Below are 21140 nucleotides of genomic sequence, written 5' to 3'. Positions count from 1 at the left end.
TGGAACATTCCATTGAGGCCTGGTCTTGGCAGAGAAGAACCAACCTGTTATTGTAACTTCTGCCAACCTTAGGACCTGACTTGCTGGGGACTAAGCGGCCTTTTGCAATTTTATAGAGGGGGGAAAAAGACCTTTGTTGATTGGCAGCAACTCTTACATTATGCAATTAGAAGCACTTGGGGGATTCAGGTTTGAAGCAGGATCCTCTGAGATGTGTATACAAACTAATCAGCACATCATCCCTTCTCACCAATAAAAAGTACTCTTTTTATTGTCATAAAGAGTTTTCTGACGTGATAAATATGCCTAAGGTTCCGTCTCTGGAAGAAACCAACCACTCAGCTACTAGGCCTAATAGCACAAGGTACATTGCAATGCATCTTGAAGGGCAGTGAGCCTGGAAACATTTTTATTAATGATAGCAAGGCCCATTACCTATGAACAGATATTGCAAGGTAGCAAATGTGAAAATGTTCTCATTCTCAATGGTTCTCCAAGGTGTCTATAAAAAACAAACCCAGGATGCAAATGATATCTAAAATTCAATGTTATTCAAATCAGTACAAATATATACATATATATATATATATATTCTAGATAAATCAACAATTTCCTATAATTTTAGGTTTTAACAAAGCGATAAAAATCTCTTACTCTGCAATGGTGAGTCTTTCTAGGAAAGTCTTAGCCTCTGAGAAGTGCTACCAGTCTGAAGAAAACCTGTCCCCTAAAGGTTCTATAACTTTAGGGGCCAGGATCATATGACAATTTAACTTAAGTCCTAGTTCATCTCAGAGACCATGGATATTTGTTAAATAAATTAATAAACACAATAAGAAAGGAATGGGTGAACCAGAACTCTCTTCTCCTCTGAGATAGAAACCATCCAGGATCTGTTCCTTTGTTTACACTCAAGGAGAAAAACACCCATTCAGGCAACATGTCTCTGGCTGAGCCAATGGAGCGTTCCACAGAGGCCCACAAGAGCAGTGTTAATTGCTTCTTGGGTGGTGGTTATCCATTTTCTAACAGGGAGGGGTGAAGGGAGGTCCAAACCTGGGATTTCATCAGAATAATGAACTCTGTGTGGAAAATCCCACCACCATTTCTGACTAGAGCTGACCTGAAACTTTTAAATTGCCTGGAGGACTGAGAAATTAAGTGACTTGACAAGGGTCTTAATCAGAGGCAAGTCTGGATCCTTGATCTTCCTGTCTCCCCACCTAACTCTCTGCCCCTTCCATCTATTATACTGTACTGTGTGTTTTTTTTTAATTTCTTGTAATAAAATCTTAGTCTACTCAAGGAAACCAGAGAATCCATGCCACACGTGTAGTAAGTGTTGTAGAAGTTGTAGAAGATTTTGGAGAACCAATGAAATTGAAACTACAGTTATTTTCTTTGAAATAAGGTCAAGCCCCACTGGATCCTGGGCCATCTCCAATCATCCTGATCTCTATCTGGCCCTGATGGCCCTGGAAGAGAAGGTGAGGCTGGTGACTTTGCACAGCCCTCCTCAATTAAATCCAATTCACTTGCAAGTCATGGCATCACCTCCCTGATGTCATAGACCTCTTAGAGGATGTAAGGCAAATAACTATGCTTATAAGCATATACTATGACTGTGTATGACCTACACAGTCACTGTGCTAAGTCCAAAGAAAGATAAAAGGGAGCTGGGACATAAGAGTAAGTAAGGGCTAGGGCTAGGACCAATGAGCAGAGATTGCAGAGAGGCAGATAGCTTCTTGATGTAAAAAGCACTTAGTGCTAAAAGTTGAAGCTGTCCAAAAGTTGAGTGGGCTGCCCCAAGAGGAACAGCTTTTTCCTTGCTAGAGACCTTCAAACAGAGGGAATTCTTGGATGTTATTAGTTGAGATACTTATCAAATCTGAGAGTCTGTGATTATAAACTTCAGTCCTAGTGATCCAGCCATAAATATTAAGTGTCCTATTTACTCATGTTTCTATATTACCTGAAGAACTTCCAAGAGGACAAGGGAGTAGCTGTATTTACAATGAAACATATCAAGACAAGTAAATGAGAAGCACCATTTATTTCCTACTTGTTTTTCTAGCTGTTTCGGCATGGAGACCGGAGTCCCATTGAAACCTTTCCCAACGATCCCCATCAAGAATCTGCTTGGCCTCAGGGATTTGGACAACTTAGCCAGGTTGGTTAGCTTTTCAGATAAGTATAATCAATGAAGTGCAAGAAGAAATGTTCATTAATTGTTCTGATTTACTTTTCCCCCTAGATGGGTATATTAAGATTGGAAGATTGTATATCAGCAATATAAGTCAGTTATTAGAAATAAAAAAAAGATATACAAAACAGCACAGTAATGTCCATGACCAGTTATTAGATTCAGAAGAATTAAACATTAGTTTTCTAATTTATGAGATGAGTCAATTGGGCTGGAAATATATGTTCTTCTACTCAGTGTTAGCATCCTACAGTGTAGAGAGCCCTGGCTGTGGAATCAAAGGGCATGATTTCAAATCCTGATTCTAAAGCTTACTGTCTGAGTGATCTTGGGCAAGTCCTTTACCTATCTTGGACCTAAGTTTCCTCCACTGTCAAATGAGGGAATTGGGCTCAGTGGCCTGAGGTCCTTGTCAGTCCCAGATCTGTGCTCTTGTGATGCTATTTGCCTTCTCGAAGCCTCAGTTTCCTCATCTGTAAAATGAAGGGACTGAACTTGCTGGTGCTTTCCAACTCCCAATTTATGACCCTGTGTAGCGGCAAGCACCCCAGGGTCCCCAGGCAAATACAGGTTCTTGGATCTACTTCGATAAAGGAAAGCAACTCAAAATGGGTTAATGAGCTTACTTTAATCAGTCAAATATGTATCATTCACCTAGTTCAGGGGAAAGACGTCAGCAGCCCAAACTTCAGAATATACAGACAGAATTATCAAGACAGAAACAGATCAAGTAGACAGGTTTCCAAACTGTCCAACCATTACATCCATACCCAATCAACATCTGGGTTTCAACATCTGGGTTTTTCAAAGCCGAGGGGGGCTCTGGACAATGGCTTCCCATAATCCAGATCAAATCACAGAACACTTCTCAACGTGAGCCCCAAAACAAAGCTACACATCAGGGCTTATATAGCCTTCTCCTGGCTCAGAGAATGTAACAACCTTATTGACTCACTAGCTAATCAAGAAGTATCTACTGAAAAACAAGCCTCCCACCTCAGGCTCCAGGTGCACTTTAGCCTAGGGGCAGGGAAGATCTTAAAATTTTACATTCCCATTACACCCTGTGATATAGCTGAGATTCTCTGAGCTTCAACCTCTTGATCGTTAATATGAGAATAAAACCTGTATGATCTTCCTCATGGGGCTTCTAGAATGAGATATTTTAAGGAAGGGACTTTAAAGTGATATGTAAATAAATGGTACTTGTTATCATTAATATTATCTCTTGTGTGGTTCATTCTTCTACCCTACAATATTTCTTCCTTTTAATTTGAATCAGGTTAGAAAACCTCATCTTCTGGAATCCAAACTTTGTAGAGCAAAACGCTTAATAAAAGTATTTGTTGTGTAAAACTTGGACTCAGTCAAACGGCTGCACACCAGGACCAGAAGGCTGCGTGTGTGGCCTCAGGGCTGCAGGTTCACCGCCCCTGGTGTTGCATAATCTGAATTTGAGGTTTTGAAAGACATGAACAGGATTCAGTAAAGTGGAGAACATTATAAAGTTGAACTGGTTAACTATAGGGTCAAGATTGAGAAGAAGAGAAAATAAAGCCAGAGGAGAGGTGATGCTTGGAAAAATGCTATGTTCTAAAGGGACTAGAGATCACAGTAAGGATTAAGAACAGATTTAGGAGGGCCGAGATATGGGACGGGAAAAAATAACAGATCATAGAAGAATTTCCAAATTCCTTTTCATAGAAGTAGACCAGTTGTGGGTAAGATAAGGCAGGGTGGATGTCCCTATATGTGGCTGAGGTGAAATGAGGAAATAGTCAAGAGAATTGAGGTTATTCATGTACTGGGAGGTCAGAACATTTGAGGGAACCTTATTGTGTATGGTTTTTTTTTAATGTATTTTGTTTTTCAAAAAATATATATGTTAAAGCAATTTTTTAAACATTTGTAATTTTTTTGAAGTTTCAAGTTCCAAACTCTAGTACTCCCTCCCCTCTCTACTCCATGATATGTAAGCAATCAGATATAAGTTATACATGTGCTACCACGTAAAATATTCCCACACTAGTTATTTTGTATAAGAAGACTAAATAAAAGAAAAAGAATGAAAGAAAGAAAAAAGAAAACCTCATCTTCACTTGTTAGCACCTGTGTCTCCCCAGAGACTCCATGTTCCTGACCCCCCTTGTTAGGTAACCCTTTAGACAGAATTAGAGGGGAGCATGGCCTGTGAGTTACTCTGAAGTGGTCTGGGGTCCGTCCTCAAGTTCACTTCCCAGCCCTACACCGTGAACCCTTATTCCCAATCTTCAAAAGACAAGGGGTTGCCCAACCAGTTCTGCAGCTTGAGGTAAAAAGCCACAATGATCAAAAGCAGTAGCTTCGGAGCGGCATAACAACCACTAACATTTACTCTGTTACTTCAAGGATTACTGACTGCTTCGTTCAAAATGAGTCCACGAGTAGTTGTAGGGCCCCCTTTTACAAGTGAAGAAACAGACTCAGAGAGCTTAGGTGACTGCATTCTTGGGTCACAAAACAAGTAACTACTACAGGCCGGATTTGAAACCAGTCTCCCAAATCCAGATCTAGTACCTTTCCACCACTGATTAGAAAATAGCTTAGAGTTCCTGCTTCCCCCAGCATTACCAAACCACCAGGTGATCCTACCATATATATACAGGAACATACACTTTCCTTTTCACTAACTCCCCATTATGGAGCAGTTTCATTTCCAATTGCTCATGTTAGGGAGCTGGCAGGTGAGGGTAGGGGTGCAGATGAATAACAACATCCAGGATAATATATATCCCTTCTGGTTCTGGGCCTATACTGCATAATTACCAGGATCACCCGGCCCTCAGTACAGGCCTTCTCTGCTTTTATGATCCATTTGTAATGCTTTATTTACATGTCATCCAACTTCCTCTTGCATCATTCTGTACAAATGAAGGGTGCGGATGAAATAAACCAAATGAGCAAATTCTGCCTGAAGGCCTGTCATGTCCAAGGGGCTCTTCTAATACCAATGAAGTAGTTACTGTGAGAGGCTTTACACTTCTGTGTAATCCTGACTCCTCCTTCTATAGTCTGTTTCCAAGTCTTGTCCTTTCTGCCTTCACAGTATCTCCATACTGAGACAGCTTGCTGGTGGGCTTCCCTGCCTCTGCTGTCTCATTCAGTCCATCCTTCATTCAGCTGCCAAAGAGATTTTCCTAAAGCATAAATCTGACCATGTCACCCCTCACTCTACTCAAAAAATTTGCATGGTTCCCTATCATCTTCAGAATCAAATGTCAGCTTCTCTGCTTGGCACTGAACACCCTTTACCTCCTGGGCTCCTCTTCTTTAATCCTCTGGTGCCTCTGGCCTGTGTGCTGTTCCTTGAGCAGAGCATTCCATCTCATGGCTCCATCACCCCGATGCTGTCTTCAAGACTCAGCTTCATTGCCACCTTCTACAGGAAGCTTTGCCAGAGCATCCTACTGCCAGTACCTTCCCTCTGAGATTCCCTCCCATTCAGTTTTTTCCCATGTCTCCTCCATTCGACCATTATTTGGCACATAGTAGGTGCATAATAAATGCTTGTTGAGTGACTGACTTGGAGTCACAGCTCAAACGTCTTTGCTTACTGTCACTAACGTCTCTGGTACTGGACTGCACCGGAACTGCCACCATTTATACAGAGCGGGATGATGCATACAGACCATTGACCTTGACCTTTGTCCTTGTGTTCCCACAGCTTGGAATGGAGCAGCACTATGAGCTTGGAACATATCTAAAGAAAAGATATTCTAACTTGTTGAATTCTACGTACCACCGGAATAAGGCAAGTGGGACAACCAGAGGGGGGGAGAGGAAAGAATTCCACTGTCCAAGGCAAAAAATGAGTTAAACATTACATATGGAAAAGTGCTTGTCTTCTTTTTGGTGTTGTTTTAGTCTTTCTGGTTGTGTCTTGACTCTCCATAGACCCATTTGGGGTTTTCTTGGCAGAGATCATGGAGTGGTTTGCCATTTCCTTCTCCAGCTCATTTGACAAATGAGGAAACTGAGGCAAACAGGGTGAAGTGACTTGCCCAGGGTCACACAGCTAGAAAGTGTCTGAGGCTGGATTTGAACTCAGGAGGATGAGTCTTCCTGATTCCAGACCCAGTGTTCCATCTGCTGTATCACCTGTCTTCCTTTACAGGAGATCAAATGTAAATGACAGGACCTATTATTTATACTGCCAAAAGTACTATTTTTAGAGTCATTTCCCTCTTTAGTCACTGAGCCATTCTATTCAGTAGTGACCGTGTGTCAATGATGACTATAAAGTCACTCTTTAGTCAAAATCATTCAAGAAAAAATGTATTTGTAAACTACATTTTTTAAAAATGAATCATACTTTAAAGACCTTAAAAGTAAGGATTGTTGGAGAGGATTCTGAGAAGATGGTGGAATAGGTCAGAAAATTCCAAGCTCTCCAGATTTCCCCCACAAAGACAAAAAAAAAGGACAAAAAATTGGCCTCAGGACCAATAGTTAGAGTGGGTAAAAACAAACAAGAATTGAGAACAGTAACCAGAAAAATCCCAGGTTTGGTCCCTGTGAAAAATACTAGTAGGCTAGTTCCGCTGAAACAGCAAGGGCAATCAATCCCTGGAGCTAGCTGGGTTCGGAGGTAGCCTCTGCCCAGCCACAGGAATTTTCACTTCCGGGATAGTGTGGGTAGTCAGGTGTCTGAGCCTGGGAAGATTGAGGGAACTTCTGCTGATAAGGGATGCCAGACCCAGCTGTGCTGCCAAGACACAGCCCTGGGCAAGAAGGAACCAGCAGTGCCGCATGGCAGGGACATGCTGGTTGTGGACACTTACAAGAGGGCAGGGTTCTTGGCTTCAGTTCCAGGACAGAGGGGAGAGGACGTGAGGCCCAAGACACCATCTCACATACCTCAAGACTAAAGGTAATTACAACAAGTTGCTACAAATAAAAAAGATAAAGAAGCAGGCAAAAGAGAAAAAACCCAACCATAAAAAGTTACCCTGAGAATAGAGAAGACTGGGGTTTATCTTCAGAGGAGGAGAGTAAAGCAAAAAAAAAATAATAAAAAGCCTCTCCTACTCCAAAGAGTAATGTCAAATGGTCATCCACCGAAAAAGAATTCATAGAAGAAGTTTTAAAAGACTTTAAAAATCAAATCAGAGATTGAGGATTTTTTTCTGAAAAAGAACAATACAAGAAAAACAAGATTATGAAAAGAAAGTTAACCAACAAATAAGAAAAGGAGATCCAGAATTTTAAGAGAGAAAACAACTCCTTGAAAATTAGAATTAGGCAAGAGGAAGCCAGCAAAGTTATTTGAGACCAAGAAATAATAAAACAGAATATAAAGGATGAAAAATTGAAGAGAATGTGAAACATCTCATAAGAAAAACAACTGATATGGAGAACAAATCAAGAAGATAAAACATAAGGATAATTGGACTACCTAAAAGCTACAATCAAAATAAAAGAATTTTGATACAATAATACAAGAAATAATTAAAGAAAATAATCCTTGAAGCATTAGAACAAGAGGAGGAAGTAGAAATAGAAAAAATACACCAATCACCACATGAAAGAAATCCTGAGAGGAAAATGTACAGGAATATCAGAGCTAAATTCCAAAATCCCTAGGTCAAGGAGAAAATATTATGAGAAACAAGAAAAAACAATTTAAATATGACAGAGCCACAACCAAAATCACATAAGACCTAGTAGTGGCGATACTAAAAGACCACAGTATACTATATATTAAAGAGCAAAAGAACTGGGGTTCCAGCTAAAAATATCATACCCAGCAAATCTAAGAATAATCCTGAATAAAAAAAGGACATTCAATGAACTTCAAGACTTTCAGGATTTTATTACGAAAAGAAAATCTGACATACAAGATTCAAGAGAAATATAAGGTAAACATCAAAGACTAATTACAGGGGACTCAATGAGGACATACTGTTTACTTTTTAGATGAGCAAATTTTCTCTGTACCTCTAGGAATGTGATTAGTAATTGGGTAGTTCAAAAGAAAGATTAGAGTAGAGCTGAGTATGATGTGATTCTAAAAAGTAAAACAGTTTAGGAAAAGGTAAAAAGAATAATTGTACAAATTATGTGTGAGAGGAAGAAGTGATGCAGAAAAATTAGATGGGGGAGGAGGGCTGGTGGTTCTAGAGCCCTACTCTCAATGGGAATGGCTTAAAGAGGGAACAATATATATATGTAAATTATTCTAAGTTTAGAAAGAAATGAAAGGCTAAGGGGATAAGGAAGGGGAAGGGATTTTCAAAGGGAACCCTAACACATCAGATCTGGGTTAAAGAGAGAACAACATATACATTTAGAAGGGAATAAAATTATTCTACATTTATAAAGAAATAAGACAGAGAGGGAATAGGATGGAGGGGGTATAGAAGGCTGTCTAGATTAATGGGAATGGAATAAAGAGGGAACAACATGTATTTGGAAGGCTATAAGAGTCTTCTAAATTCAGTTAGAAACAAGAGGGCAAAGGGAAAGGGGGAGGATAAGGGAGGACTCTGGAACAGGGTAGGTAGGCTAAGTAATAGAAGGGTAAGGTTGAAGTAAAGTAGAGGAGTGAGGAGGGACAGGAAATGAGAGATAGGCACAAACATAAAATAAAGATCAGGAGTATAATTTATTAGGGAAAAAAATACAGGGATGCTAATCATGATCTCAGACAAAGTTAAAGCTAAAAACAGATTTAATCAAAAGAGAAAAATATGGGAACTATACTATATGTCAGTCATATTAACCAATATTGTTTTAGACTATTTAAAATAACTAGATAGTATAAGTTTAGAATAATGCTGTGGTGTAGGAAATGATGAGTTGGTAGATTTAGAAAAATATGGAAAGATTTAGACTTATGAAGGAAAATGTTAGCTTCAGAGAAACAGCATAAGCTAGTATGGTCTTACATGGATGCATATGAATATATATGTGTATGATTATAGATACCTATGTACAAATATGCGTATGTATTTATATGTGTATATGTGCATATATGTATATATACATACATATATATATTGTATATAAAAATGTATGTATGTGTGTGTGTATCTCTGCTTAATTGTAGCCTTGTTGGGGGAGGTGAGGAGGAAGGGGGGGAAAAGAACAAAATGAAAAGTGCACAGTAGAGAACAAAATAAAACCTACAAGGAAGCAAAGATGAACAGCTCTCAACACAATGTGTAGTGTTTATTATACAGCCTTTCTTGAAATGGAAATTTATTGCTTTACATTTTGAATCCTCTCTTATGTTAGGCTATGCACATGGAAATGGTTTTTTTTTCTTATTTTGTATTTAAGTTTGTTCCTTTTTTCTTTTCTTATTTTGTATTTAAGTCTAAAATAAAAAAATGTATTTAAAAAATGTAAGGATTGTTTCCTTCACTGTCTTTGTGTCCCCAGTGCCTAGAGCACTGCCTGGCACAAAGTAGGTGCTTTGTGAATACTTGCTGACTGACTAACTTCCTCAGTGGGAAGAGTTCTCTCCAGTGCTGAAGTCAGTCAGGATCAAAAATTCATGGTCACTGAACATTGACTACGGGCTTGCTATGTGTCTGCCAGGCACTGTGCTAAGCCCTGGAGATATAAAGAATGAGGAAGACACCCCTAGTCCTCGAGGAGTGTGCATTCTAATAGGGAGACAACATGAAAATAACACCAGGTACATACAAGACAGACAGAAGAGATGGGAGGTCATGACCAGGGGCAAGGCCCCAGCAGCTGGATGGGCCCCTGGAAGGGCCTCCTGCAGAAGATGAGACTTGAGCTAAGTCTTGAAAGGAGTGAGGGAAGCCAGCAAGTGAAGGGAGGGGCAGAGGGTCCCAAGCATTTGGGTCAGCCAGTGCTATGCCCAGAAGACAGGACAAGGGAAGGTCACGTTCAGGAACTTAAAGGAGTCCTTTAGAAAGGATGTAGAAGAATAAAGTGTAAGGAAACTAGAAAGGGAGAGGGGGAAAAACTAATTAAAACTTGTGGGGAGGGTCTTTTGTTATGTAAATTATCACCCCTTAATTTATCTATAAATTCACCTTTCTATAAATAAGACTGTCATAAAGTGAGGCACTTTTGTATTATTGCTTCTTTTTGTAGAAGATGATTCCTGTAACTGAGGACATCCTACCCTTGTGTAAACTTCCTGTGTGGGCATCTATAGCCCTTTCCTGAGGCCCTGTTAGTTCCTTAGAAAACCCACAGTTCCCATAAATTGGTCTCTGCTTTGTTCTTTGTTGAGTACTACATGTCCTAGCGGCACTTGGAAAAAGACCTTGTACTGATGACTGATTCTAATGACGGGGATTGTTTTGGTTTGTTTCTTTTCTCTTTTAGGTGTATGTCCGAAGCACAGATGTTGACCGGACTCTGATGAGTGCCATGATAAATCTGGCTGCCCTGTTTCCACCCAAGGGCTCAAGTGTTTGGAACCCCCAAATCCTCTGGCAACCGATTCCAGTTCATACAGTACCAACTTCTCAAGATCAGGTCAGTGTGACAGAAGAGCTAGGAGTATCCTTCAGCTGAGGATTACGGAGAAATCTGAAGGAGCCAGGATAAATGACTCGTTAATTTCAAGTCATTTTAAAAGTTCAGAAAAAAATCCAAGTGTTTACACTAAGAGCTGTGCCAAAGTGCTGAAGAAGAAATGAATTTTATATAAGCCACGATCCCTACCTTCAAAAAGTTTGCAATCTAGTTTATACAGAATATCTGGTAAGGGCTAGATTAGAGAGTACACACAAAATGGTATGGGAGGTCAGAGGAGAGAAAGGTTGTGACTTGCAGGGAGAATCAGGGAAGGAGTGAAGGTTGGAAAGGGTGGATTGTGTGCAGGGCTCAGCAAGCAGGGTATGAGAGAGCAGAAAGTACATGATAGGGAGGCGGTGTTGTTCGGTTGTGTTCGACCCTTCAGAACCCCACTGGTTTCAGAACCAGCCCAAAGCAGAATGGACAACCTCAAGAAGCGATGGGTTCCTCCTCATAGGTGGTTTTCAAGCAAAGGCTGGATGTCCACCTGTCACAGTTCAGGCCATATTTGAACTCACGAAGATGAGTCTTGCAGACTTAAGGCCCAGCACTCTCTGCACTATGGTACCACCTGATGGGAAGTAGTATGAGAAAAGCAGAGCAAATGTTCCCAGGTCTGTCCCAAGAGGAGTTATCCCTCCCTCTACTTTCTCCTGGACAAAATATGACATTTCTGGAATGCGGTCAGCTCTTGGACATGAGGTAGATTTCCTCTGTTCTTGGTACCCGTTGCTTCACTGCCACACATTAGCTATGAAGTTCATGACTAGTATATGTAACCTGAATTGCATCCTTGGGCTTGCCTTTTAAAAGGGGGCCCCAGAGCTAGAAAGGTAGGAAGTAGAAAAGGCTGAACAGTGCAGAGAAAGGAGCTGCACACAGTCCCGGACTCCCCTCTCAGGAATCAGTCAGCCTCCAGCAGGACAGTAGCTGGAGGCAGTAGCAGAAAGGAGAAGAGTCCTTGGGCTGAATGGCAGCTACAGGTACACAGCCCAACAGAGGCATATATTGGAGGGAACAAATGAAAGGATTTTCTGAACCAGCAGAAGTTGAACAAGTTCCTGGACCAGGCAGAGGAATTCCTGGACATGCCAAATATCTAGTTGAAACCAAGAGTTAAAAAAGCCAAAACCAAGGCCCAACAAAGCCAAGAGCCATAAGCAGGAAGAGCAAGCCTGAACCTTGCTTGTCATCACTGGTACCCTACTCCCCAGAATAGGGATGTGACTATCTAATAACCCTACTGGGTCACACTGTAACTCTGGAGTGACTATATAAGACCCTAGGAAAGGTGGGGCTCAATATAAGAATGGCTGACAACTCTCTAACAACCCCAAGTCTTTGCTCCATGTAGGGTACCTCATTCAGGATAACACTGTAAGTCTGGAGACCTATGTTGGTCCTTAGGGAAGACATGAAGTCATCAGAGAGGGAAGGGGAGGTGTCCCAAATGTTTAATGGCTTATGTTTAAGTCTCCAGCAGTTTTTGTGGACTTAACTAAATCCTGACCTATGTCTAATGTCTTCTTAGCCTGAATGATTGCACTAGAATTGAGGTCCCATTTATTTTTATGTGGTCAGTTAGACGTAAGACAAATCCTGATATTCCCAGGAGAAACACTAGGTGAGAGCTAAGGAGATTTTTAGACAGAAATCCCCAAGACTTAACCTAATCCATGGGAGCCCAGAGTCTTGGTAATGGTGCATGGGTTATAGAAATATGGAGAATTGAATGTTGCCAATTATTCAGGTCCTTGAAGGCCAGACAAAGAAGCATGAACTTTACTTAAAAGCCAGTGGGGAGTCATTAAAAGTCTCTGAGCAGAGGCTCATATCCCCAGATCTGTGTAGTCTATAGATTAGTCTGGTAGTGATTTATGAAGTAAGGAGAGGAGAGGGAGAGAGTCACAGTGGAACAGGCTTCAGAAGCTATAGTAACAGTCAAAGAAAGTGGTAATGAGGATCTTTATGGGGTTCTAGCAGTGAGAACAAAGAGATGATGGATGTAAGAGCATATTATCCTAAAAGAAGGCGAGAGTTCCACTGGGCTGTACCCTCGCCACACCACGCGTCCCCAGTTCTAGACACCACCAGTTAAAAGAAGGATTTTTATGATATGGAGGATGTCTGGAGAGAGATTAACCAGGGTGGTAAAAGGGACTAAGACTCAAGGGGGTTGTAACAGAGGGCTGTTATGTGGAAGAGGAATTGCGCTAGAGGGCAGAACTAGGAACAAAGGGAAGTATTTGCAAAGAGGTCGACTTAGGCTTAATATAAGAAAAGATTTCCTTACAATCAGAACCAGCCCAAAGCAGAATGCACTACCTCAAAAAGCGATGGGTTCCTCCTCATAGGTGGTTTTTAAGCAAAGACTGGATAGCCACCTGTCACAGACACCACAGAGGACATTCTTGCTCAGGACTAGATGGTTTCTGAGATCTCTTCAGACGCTGGGCAGCTGGGATTCTGGGGTGCTGCAGAAGTGACATCAACAAACCTTGCTAACCAATTTCATATGAGAGCTGAGGAGCAGAAACTGGGAAAATGGAAACATCAATGAAAAGATGGCCCCATGTAACTTCTGATCTGTGGAAACTCCAGGATTATCTTTTCATCTCAGCCTCTGGTCTCTCCTCGTGCAAACATGCGGAGGAAGTTTATATATCATATTTCCAGATAAGGCTAACCCTAGACAATGTAAGGTAGCTGACAAATTCTGCTAGAGGCAGACTTATGCACCCTTTGCTTAACCTCTTCCTCCCTCCTGGTCTTCTCTTCCGTATTTTCCCTTTCCTGATGTTTACTAACCTCCAAGCTGCCCAAATCTCCTCTGCTGCAGTCTAGCCTCTTGTGGTTAACCCATGCTTCACAATTGCTTCTTCTTTCTTCTCTAATCTCCCCTCAGAATTCCCATAGTTCTAGTTTGAGGTTTTCAGGAGATATTAGGGAAGAAAGTAATTGGGTTCAACTAATTCACATTTGGCTGTGAATGGCTGATATTCTCTTCACCTTTCTGAGAGTATTTGCAAAAGTGGGAGGGGAGGGGACAGGAATTTCTAACCCAACTGAAGCTCTAAATGTTAGAGTTTTAGGAACTATGGGAAGCGATTGTGCCGGCAGAGGCCACTTGTTTAAATGACATCAAACAGAGCATCCAGTGTCGGGAAGAAGCCTGAAGGACAGCTGAGTTCTCCACGAGAACTGCATAGAGACCTCAAAATTGCCCAGACTAAATCCTGATTGGGAAATCAAGGGGGAGAAAAATCACTGTAAGTCATTTTTCCAGTCCAGGTCATCATAGGGAGATAGGCAGTGAGGTATTTGGACACTGGGAACAGAGTCTAGCCAAGAGCATGGAGAAACTTCCAGTGCTGGTTCTAAATGAGGATCTGTCCATCACTGTGCACCAGGACCAGAAGTCCCAAACCCACAAGGAAGTTCCCAATTCTGTTCAGTGAAGAGAACAGGGGCTAACTGGCAATTCTGATGCTCATTACCTAATCTCGGGTCACAGATTCAGACTGAGAAGTTGACCTGCCCTCAGGAATGGGGTGGAAAGGAGCAGCTGGGAGTCATTAGTTGTGTACTGAACAAGGACCAAGTCCAGAAGCCAGTGACTCTGACCCCAGGAGTAAAGCAGGGTCTGAGTTCCAGCCTCCATCCCATTCTGAACAGACTGACCTAGAGGTCTCTCCCAGCTGTGAAATTCGATGATTCTCTTATCTCAGTGCTAATGTTTTAGAATGCCTCAATTAGGGAACCCGTTTATAGAAGTGCAGTCAAGGATTGCAGATGAAGACTTCCATAGAGAGAACCCTCAATACAGGAAATCTTCAAAACAGGTGATAACAGAATTGACCAAAGTACACATGAGTTGTAAACCTTTAAACACTTTAAGTAGCTGCCAAGCTACTGGCAAATTGAGGTAGATGGACTGAAGAGAAAGCACTGATGTTATTAAGAGAATAGATGTCTTCAGATTTCCTCTGTCTCTATTAAGAAATATCCAGTCCCAAAATCCCATGAGAGAAGCATGCATGTGTGACTGCAGAGCCGCCATGCTGGAGAAAGTAATGTTTCATTCCTCTGAACTCATTGCAGGTCTGGCTTCAGCCCCTGTGTGAGAAGCAGACAGAAAACAGCTCGGGGATGACATATGGGACATAGATACCATGAGCTGGGAAACATCTGACAATTACTCTCCACAAAGTGCTTTTCATCTATCATCATGGCTTAGTCATTCTGCCATGATTAGCCAGGGAAGGTTCCTAGATCTGGAGCAGAAAGGAGGACCTCACAAGTCATCTGGACCACCCCCTGCATTTTACAGATGAGGAGAATGAGTTCTAGTTGATACTGAGTGACTAGCCCAAAGCCACATAGGGGAAAATATCAGAAGCAGGATTTGAACCCAGATGAGTGCTCTTTCCATTCATTTTATCACTGTTGTTATTATTCATTCATTTTCAGTCATGTACAACTCTTTATCACCCCATCTGGGGTTTTCTTGGCAAAGATACAGGAATGTTTCACCATTTCCTTCTCCAGCTCGTTTTACAGATGAGGAAACTGAAGCAAACAGGTTAAGTGACTTGTCCAAGGTCACACAGCTAGTAAGTGTCTGAAGCCGGGTTTGAACTCAAGAAAATGAGTCTTTCTAACTCCAGGCCTGGCACTCTATGCACTAAGATGCCACCTAGCTGCCCTATACCACTACCTGTAACAGTACCAAAATTTAAATGTTACCTATATGAATTTCTGATCTATGTGGAATAAGGGAGTGGGGTAGACTGGCTGTACATATAATCTGTGTTGGAAATGAGAGGAAAGGGGATAGAATGATTTAGGTCATGTTTCAGTTTGAAGAAATATGAAGTGACAAAGTATTTCATCACAGGCTTTTCATCTCTTCCTGCAAAGAATGAGATATTGTCTGGCCTTATTCTCTCCCCATCTCCCTGTTTAAGACTCTCAAATACATTGATCCCTTTTTTAAAAAAATCTAATTTCAAAGGTTCAGTTCAATTAAATTTTAGGGTTTTTCTTCATGTCAGTTTCCCTAGTTGAAGTCTGAAATGTGACTATACCTTTTCTCGTATTTCTATGTAATTTCATAGATTAGAAATGGAATTTTTTCCAATATTTCTACCTAATGGATTTTTTTTTTTGGTTCCTGTTCTTTCAGTTGCTGTACCTTCCTAATGACATAAAATGCCCTCGACTTGAAAAGCTTCAGGAAGAAACTTTGAAGTCAAAGGAGTATCAAAACTTGTTGTCTCCATACAAGGTAAAAAAAAAAAGAATTTAGCTTTACTAGTCTATATATTATTATATAACGGGCTCAGGTTGGGTTTGACTGTGAGTCTTTAGGACTTAAAACAACTGACAGGTTATTTCAGAGTCACGATTTTCATTACTCTTTGACCAGCTAGCTTGATACCATGCCACAACTACAGACTATATCCCCAAACCTACAATGCTTGCTTAAAAATGGACCTACTTAGAGCCAACAAGTTGTTGTTGTTCAGTCATTTCATTCATGTCCAACTCTTTGTGACCTTATTTGGGGTTTTCTTGGCAAAGACACTGGAGTGGTTTGCAAAGGAGACAGTTCTCTTAAAGTGCTTTGAAAACTTTAAGGTGGTCTCTAAATGTCCATTTGGTATTATAAATAAGGTATGCACATGATTCCATGTAAATATATCTCATCCAGAAAATACAACCCAAGGCATAAGCTTTACTGAGGACTATGGGCAGATGTGATCACCTGTGTACATAAAGCAAAACTCATTATTATCTTTCCATTTTATGAATCCCATGCCCTGTGATCAGGTTGTAGGGAGAGTTAGACAAGCCAACTACTTGAATAAAGATTCTGTTTTCCAGTCACAGGATTATGTGATCACACATCCCAGCTCCTCTCCAAGTTATATTTGGAAACCTTACAAGACACAAAATACATACTAATGTTTTCCTCCTATTCCCACCATGCTACTCTTCCAGGTTTGGCTCAAGACTATTTGTCATGAGCTGTGACTCCCACCGCACCACCGCCCTTCCCAAGCTCTCACTGTGGCTGACCTTCTGCCTACATTTGCCATCCTTAGAATCCATAGGTGATTCTGCTCTCCTCTGAGATGAGAAGAGCCACAACTCTGCTCCCCTCCCTCAGTATTAGAATGATAATTTTGTACTCTTGGATAGTGAATCCAAACAGCTTCCTTGTCCTTTGGGAAGTCTGGAATCTAGAATGGTTTTCTCATTCTGGACTAAGGATAACTTAGGGTATGTCCTCCCATGTTAGGCAAAGAAAGGAGAGCCAATCTTCCTGCAGATGTATGTTTGCATTTATTATATTTGCTGAAGAAACTGTGATGTCAACCATGAAGGCAATTCCCTCCTCTGTGACAGTAGAGAATTCCTAGCTGGTTTCCCACAGTGCCTCATACTACAGCGGAAAGACTATGGAATTCGGGATCCAGTGAAGTTGGTTCAATCCCTGACTTACTTGCTTTGGAGGCAGTTTTGCTTAGTAGATAGACCCACTTGACCTAAAGTCAGAAAGACCTGGTTTGAATCCAATCTCTCATTCTTAATAACTGGGTGACTCTGGGCAAGTCACTTAACCTCCTCAGGTCTCAGTTTCCACATCTATAAAGTGGAGATAATAATAGCACCCACCTCTCAGGGTAGTTGTGAGGATCAAATGAGATTATATACATCTATAAAGACTCTCATAAACCTCAAAGTACTGTATAAATATTAGTTGTTATTTTTACTAACCTCTCTGGGTCTCAGTTTTATCTACAAAATGAGGCAGACGAACTAGGAGATATCTGGCTTTTTTCCTTCTAAAGCCCACAGTCCCATGACACCATACTTAAATAACTTCACCCAAGATCAGATAGCTAATAAATATCTGAGGCAGGATCTGAACCCAGGTCTTCCTGATTCCAAGTCTGCCATTCTGTCCACTTACAGCAGGCTGCCTCTATACTTACAATATCACAAAAAATTTAATCTTGTCTGCAAAATTCTGTAGGTTCATTTTATTAAAGTTATCATAGTCAATATCACCCAGTGTACTTTCCTGGCAAATAACTAATTCACCACCATTTTTCTTTGTGTCAATTTGTGTGTTTTTCAGGATTTTATAAATACTTTACCAAAGCTTTCAGGACTCGAAAGCAAGGACTTGAGTGGAATCTGGACTAGAATCTATGATCCTTTATTTTGTGAGGTACAAGAAAAAAAAAAAAAGACTCCTACAGTCTGATGCTTGGAAATATACCTCTTTAGACTCCTTTAACACAGCCTCTATATTTTCCTTTCTAGATGTACTGCTTTTACTTCCTTTAACAGTAGAACATAAATTAGGACTCCTGTTATTATTGAAAATCTTCCCATCTTCCTTTTTTCTGTTGTTATTAATATTCTTACTCTTTAGAAAATTGCAGGCAAAATTGCTTTTTGTCCATCTTTTACCATTTACTGATTTTTCACTCACTCAAGAATACTGGGCTCTTGGTATGTGTTTTAATTAAAAAAGAAATGCCTTTCTTACTGGAGAAAAAAAATTACTTGAATTTTCTAGATATAAGGAAACAAGAAAATGTAGGGCATATGTATCAGCATTGACTTATCAGCAAAGAACCTTACCAAACATTTTCCTAAGAAGGTCAAATACTCATTGTAATTCAACAAATTGTTACTGGTTTTTCTTCACTGGGTGAGGAATTTCTGTCAGCCTTCTTGTGCATCATTTCTGAGTCACTGCGTTCTGCCTCCTAGCTAGAAAAGGGGGAATAATACCACGACTGCTTGTTTTCCATCAGGCTCATTCAATGAATGAGACAATCAGTCAACATTTATTTGTTAAACTCTTCCTATTTGTGCTACGTACTTGAGATAGAACAATAAAAAGAAAAGTCCCTACCCTCATGGAGCTTCCAATCTATTGGGGGAAATAGTCTGCACACATTTGAATGCATACGACATATATTCAAGGTAATTCTGGTGAAAGGTCACTGGCCTCTGGAGGGATCAGAAAAGGCTTCTACATGTGTAGAATATTTGAAGCTTTAAAGGAAACTAGAGATGCTACAAAACTAAGGGAAGGCTTTAGGGCAGGAGTGGGGGAAACCTCTCAGTCCTCAGATTCAGGCCTTCTGACTGAATCTAAACCACTCGGGCCCTAGGGAGTACAGTCTGAGGGTAAACTGTGGTTGTTGGATTGTCTAAATTCATCATAAATGGAAAATGTCTTTGAGATGTCTTGTGGGTAAATGTTGCCTTCCGCTATTCATCACTGCTTCTCACTTTGAAATCATCACAAGCATAGAATGTCGCTAGTCCAGATGGGACAGAAGAATGGCCCGTGCGTTTGACGTCAGAGGGTCTGGCTTCAAATTCTAGTGCTGCTGCTTCTCTGGGCCTCAGTCTTCTCATCTGTAAAATGAGGAGGTCGAACTAGATCATTTAATTCCGTGTCTTCCCTCTGTTAATTATTTCCTGTTTATCCTGTATATAGCTTGCTTGGCGCGTGTTGTCTCCTCCACGGAATTGTAAGCTCCTCCAGGGCAGGGACTGTCCTTTGCTTCTTTTCATTTCCCCAGTAAGCACTTAGCATAGAATGCCTGGCCCTTAATTAATGTTTCCTGATTGATTGATTGAAGTCCCTCCCAGGTCGACGGTTCCTGTGATCTGGGAGTATAAACCAGTACCATAGTTATTGCCCTAATGACAAATGACACAGCTGGTCGTCCTTGGGCTCAGGTGCATGTTATGTTTCTATTTCTCCCTATCATGATCATCTACTTCACCAAATATATCCAGCCCCTTACTTCTGTAAAAGATTCTTCCATGGAAAAGTTTAAGACTATCATTTTATGTTCTTTTCCTTATACTCCCTTGGCCCCCATGGAAGATCTTCTTGTTAATTTCCATTTTCCTGGGGCCATTCAGCCACCTGGGGACTAGCCTGGCTCTCTTTCCCCTGTCTCTTTTACATTGCTTTGCAGGTCTTTGCTTTTCACTGAGCTTTGATCACTTTTAGCAATTCGATTGTGCTTTTGCTTCTTGGGGAATTGGTGGTCTTCTCTGACTGGAGGGTAATCTTAGCCCGGGATCTCTATCTGCTTTACTGTGGAGGTTGAAGCTTCTTCCCTTGGCAACCCATTGTACTCATTTTAAGAAACCTTTTAAGGACATATTGCCAAAGGTTTCAGAGCATCATCCCTTTACTTTCTCACTTTTCAGGCCACAAAGGTGTTTTGCATTGTTTTTAAGCCATTTAATTCATTTTCTTCAAGTGGAATTTCTCTGCCAATGCGTTTGCCTTTCCTATTAAATGCAGGTTGGGTAGATTCTTATCCTAACATTCCCTGCTTCATTGTATATAAAATTCTTGTTTGCCACTGAGAATTTTATGTCAAAAGCCCTAGCCACACACAAAGGGGAAGAGAAATCAACCTTGGTGTGTGTCTCCTTGGGTGATTTTTATAGCTGTACCTAGAAAGAGCCCATTGCTTATGTTTTGTATACCAAGACCAGTGAGGTCTGAACACAGTAGCATTTCTGAGATGCTTGGGTAACATAGATTGACAACAAATAAGCAGGCCAGCCAAAAGGAAAAAAAAAACCCAAAACCTCTGTTCATTTTTTTTGTTTTCTCCTTTTTTGCAGAGCATTCACAATTTTACTCTACCCCCCTGGGCCACTGCAGACACCATAGCAAAGCTAGAGGAGGTGTCTAAATTATCTCTCTTGTCAAACTTTGCAGTATATAAGCAGAAAGAAAAAACTCGACTTCTGGGAGGTATGTTGCTAAAACACAGACAGACACACACCTGTATGCATATGCATATGCACATACAAGGGGAGCTAGGTGGCACAGCAGGTAGAGAGCTGGCTGGGCCTGTACAACATAGGGCCCACCAAAGGATTTCAGGCAGCCCACATCAAACATAGAGGATGTAAAAGAAAGCAGAGCGCTTTGTCTGTGCCCTGCTTAACCCGCCTTCCACTAGTCACTCTTATGCCAGTCATGTAACTTAGTGCCTGGGTTGCCACATTGCTCACTCTCTCCTGTTTGTCACATGACCTGCAGCAACCAATCATCATCAGTCTGTCTCTAGTCTGAGAGAAATAAATTCATGATAAACAAAATAAGTGTAATTAATTGATATTAATTGAAATTTTCCTTTTTTAAAAATATGGTTTATTTGCAAAATAGTGTAATCATTAGTTATACCTTTACATGGAGAGTGAACCATTAAAAACTTACCAGTGGCTGGAAGAAGTTTAGCCTATTTTAATTTTGGCCCCCACCTACTACCAAGTTGTGCAGGTCTAGTCTAGAGTAAGGAGGATCTGAGTTCAAATCCATCCTTAG

General features: G+C 40.8%; 1 protein-coding gene across 2 annotated transcripts in view; it reads left to right on the top strand.

The window, feature by feature from the left end:
• ACP3 (acid phosphatase 3) overlaps positions 1-21140 on the top strand; it is an 84506-nt gene that overhangs the window by 12591 nt on the left and 50775 nt on the right. For both annotated transcript variants that reach the window (XM_069088384.1, XM_069088383.1), the window contains exons 2-7: positions 2078-2173; positions 5910-5996; positions 10553-10705; positions 15933-16034; positions 17895-17987; positions 20432-20564. In XM_069088384.1, the coding sequence (XP_068944485.1) occupies positions 2078-2173; positions 5910-5996; positions 10553-10705; positions 15933-16034; positions 17895-17987; positions 20432-20564 (664 nt within the window). The remainder of the gene's footprint in view (positions 1-2077; positions 2174-5909; positions 5997-10552; positions 10706-15932; positions 16035-17894; positions 17988-20431; positions 20565-21140) is intronic.

This window comes from Petaurus breviceps, unplaced genomic scaffold, assembly GCF_028583685.1.
Source record: "Petaurus breviceps papuanus isolate PSGF00001 unplaced genomic scaffold, PetGlider_PUasm1.0 185, whole genome shotgun sequence".
In the NCBI taxonomy this organism is placed as follows: Eukaryota; Metazoa; Chordata; class Mammalia; order Diprotodontia; family Petauridae; genus Petaurus; species Petaurus breviceps.
The sequence above is the reverse complement of the archived record's forward strand: the minus strand, read 5'-3'. Positions and strand labels throughout refer to the sequence as shown.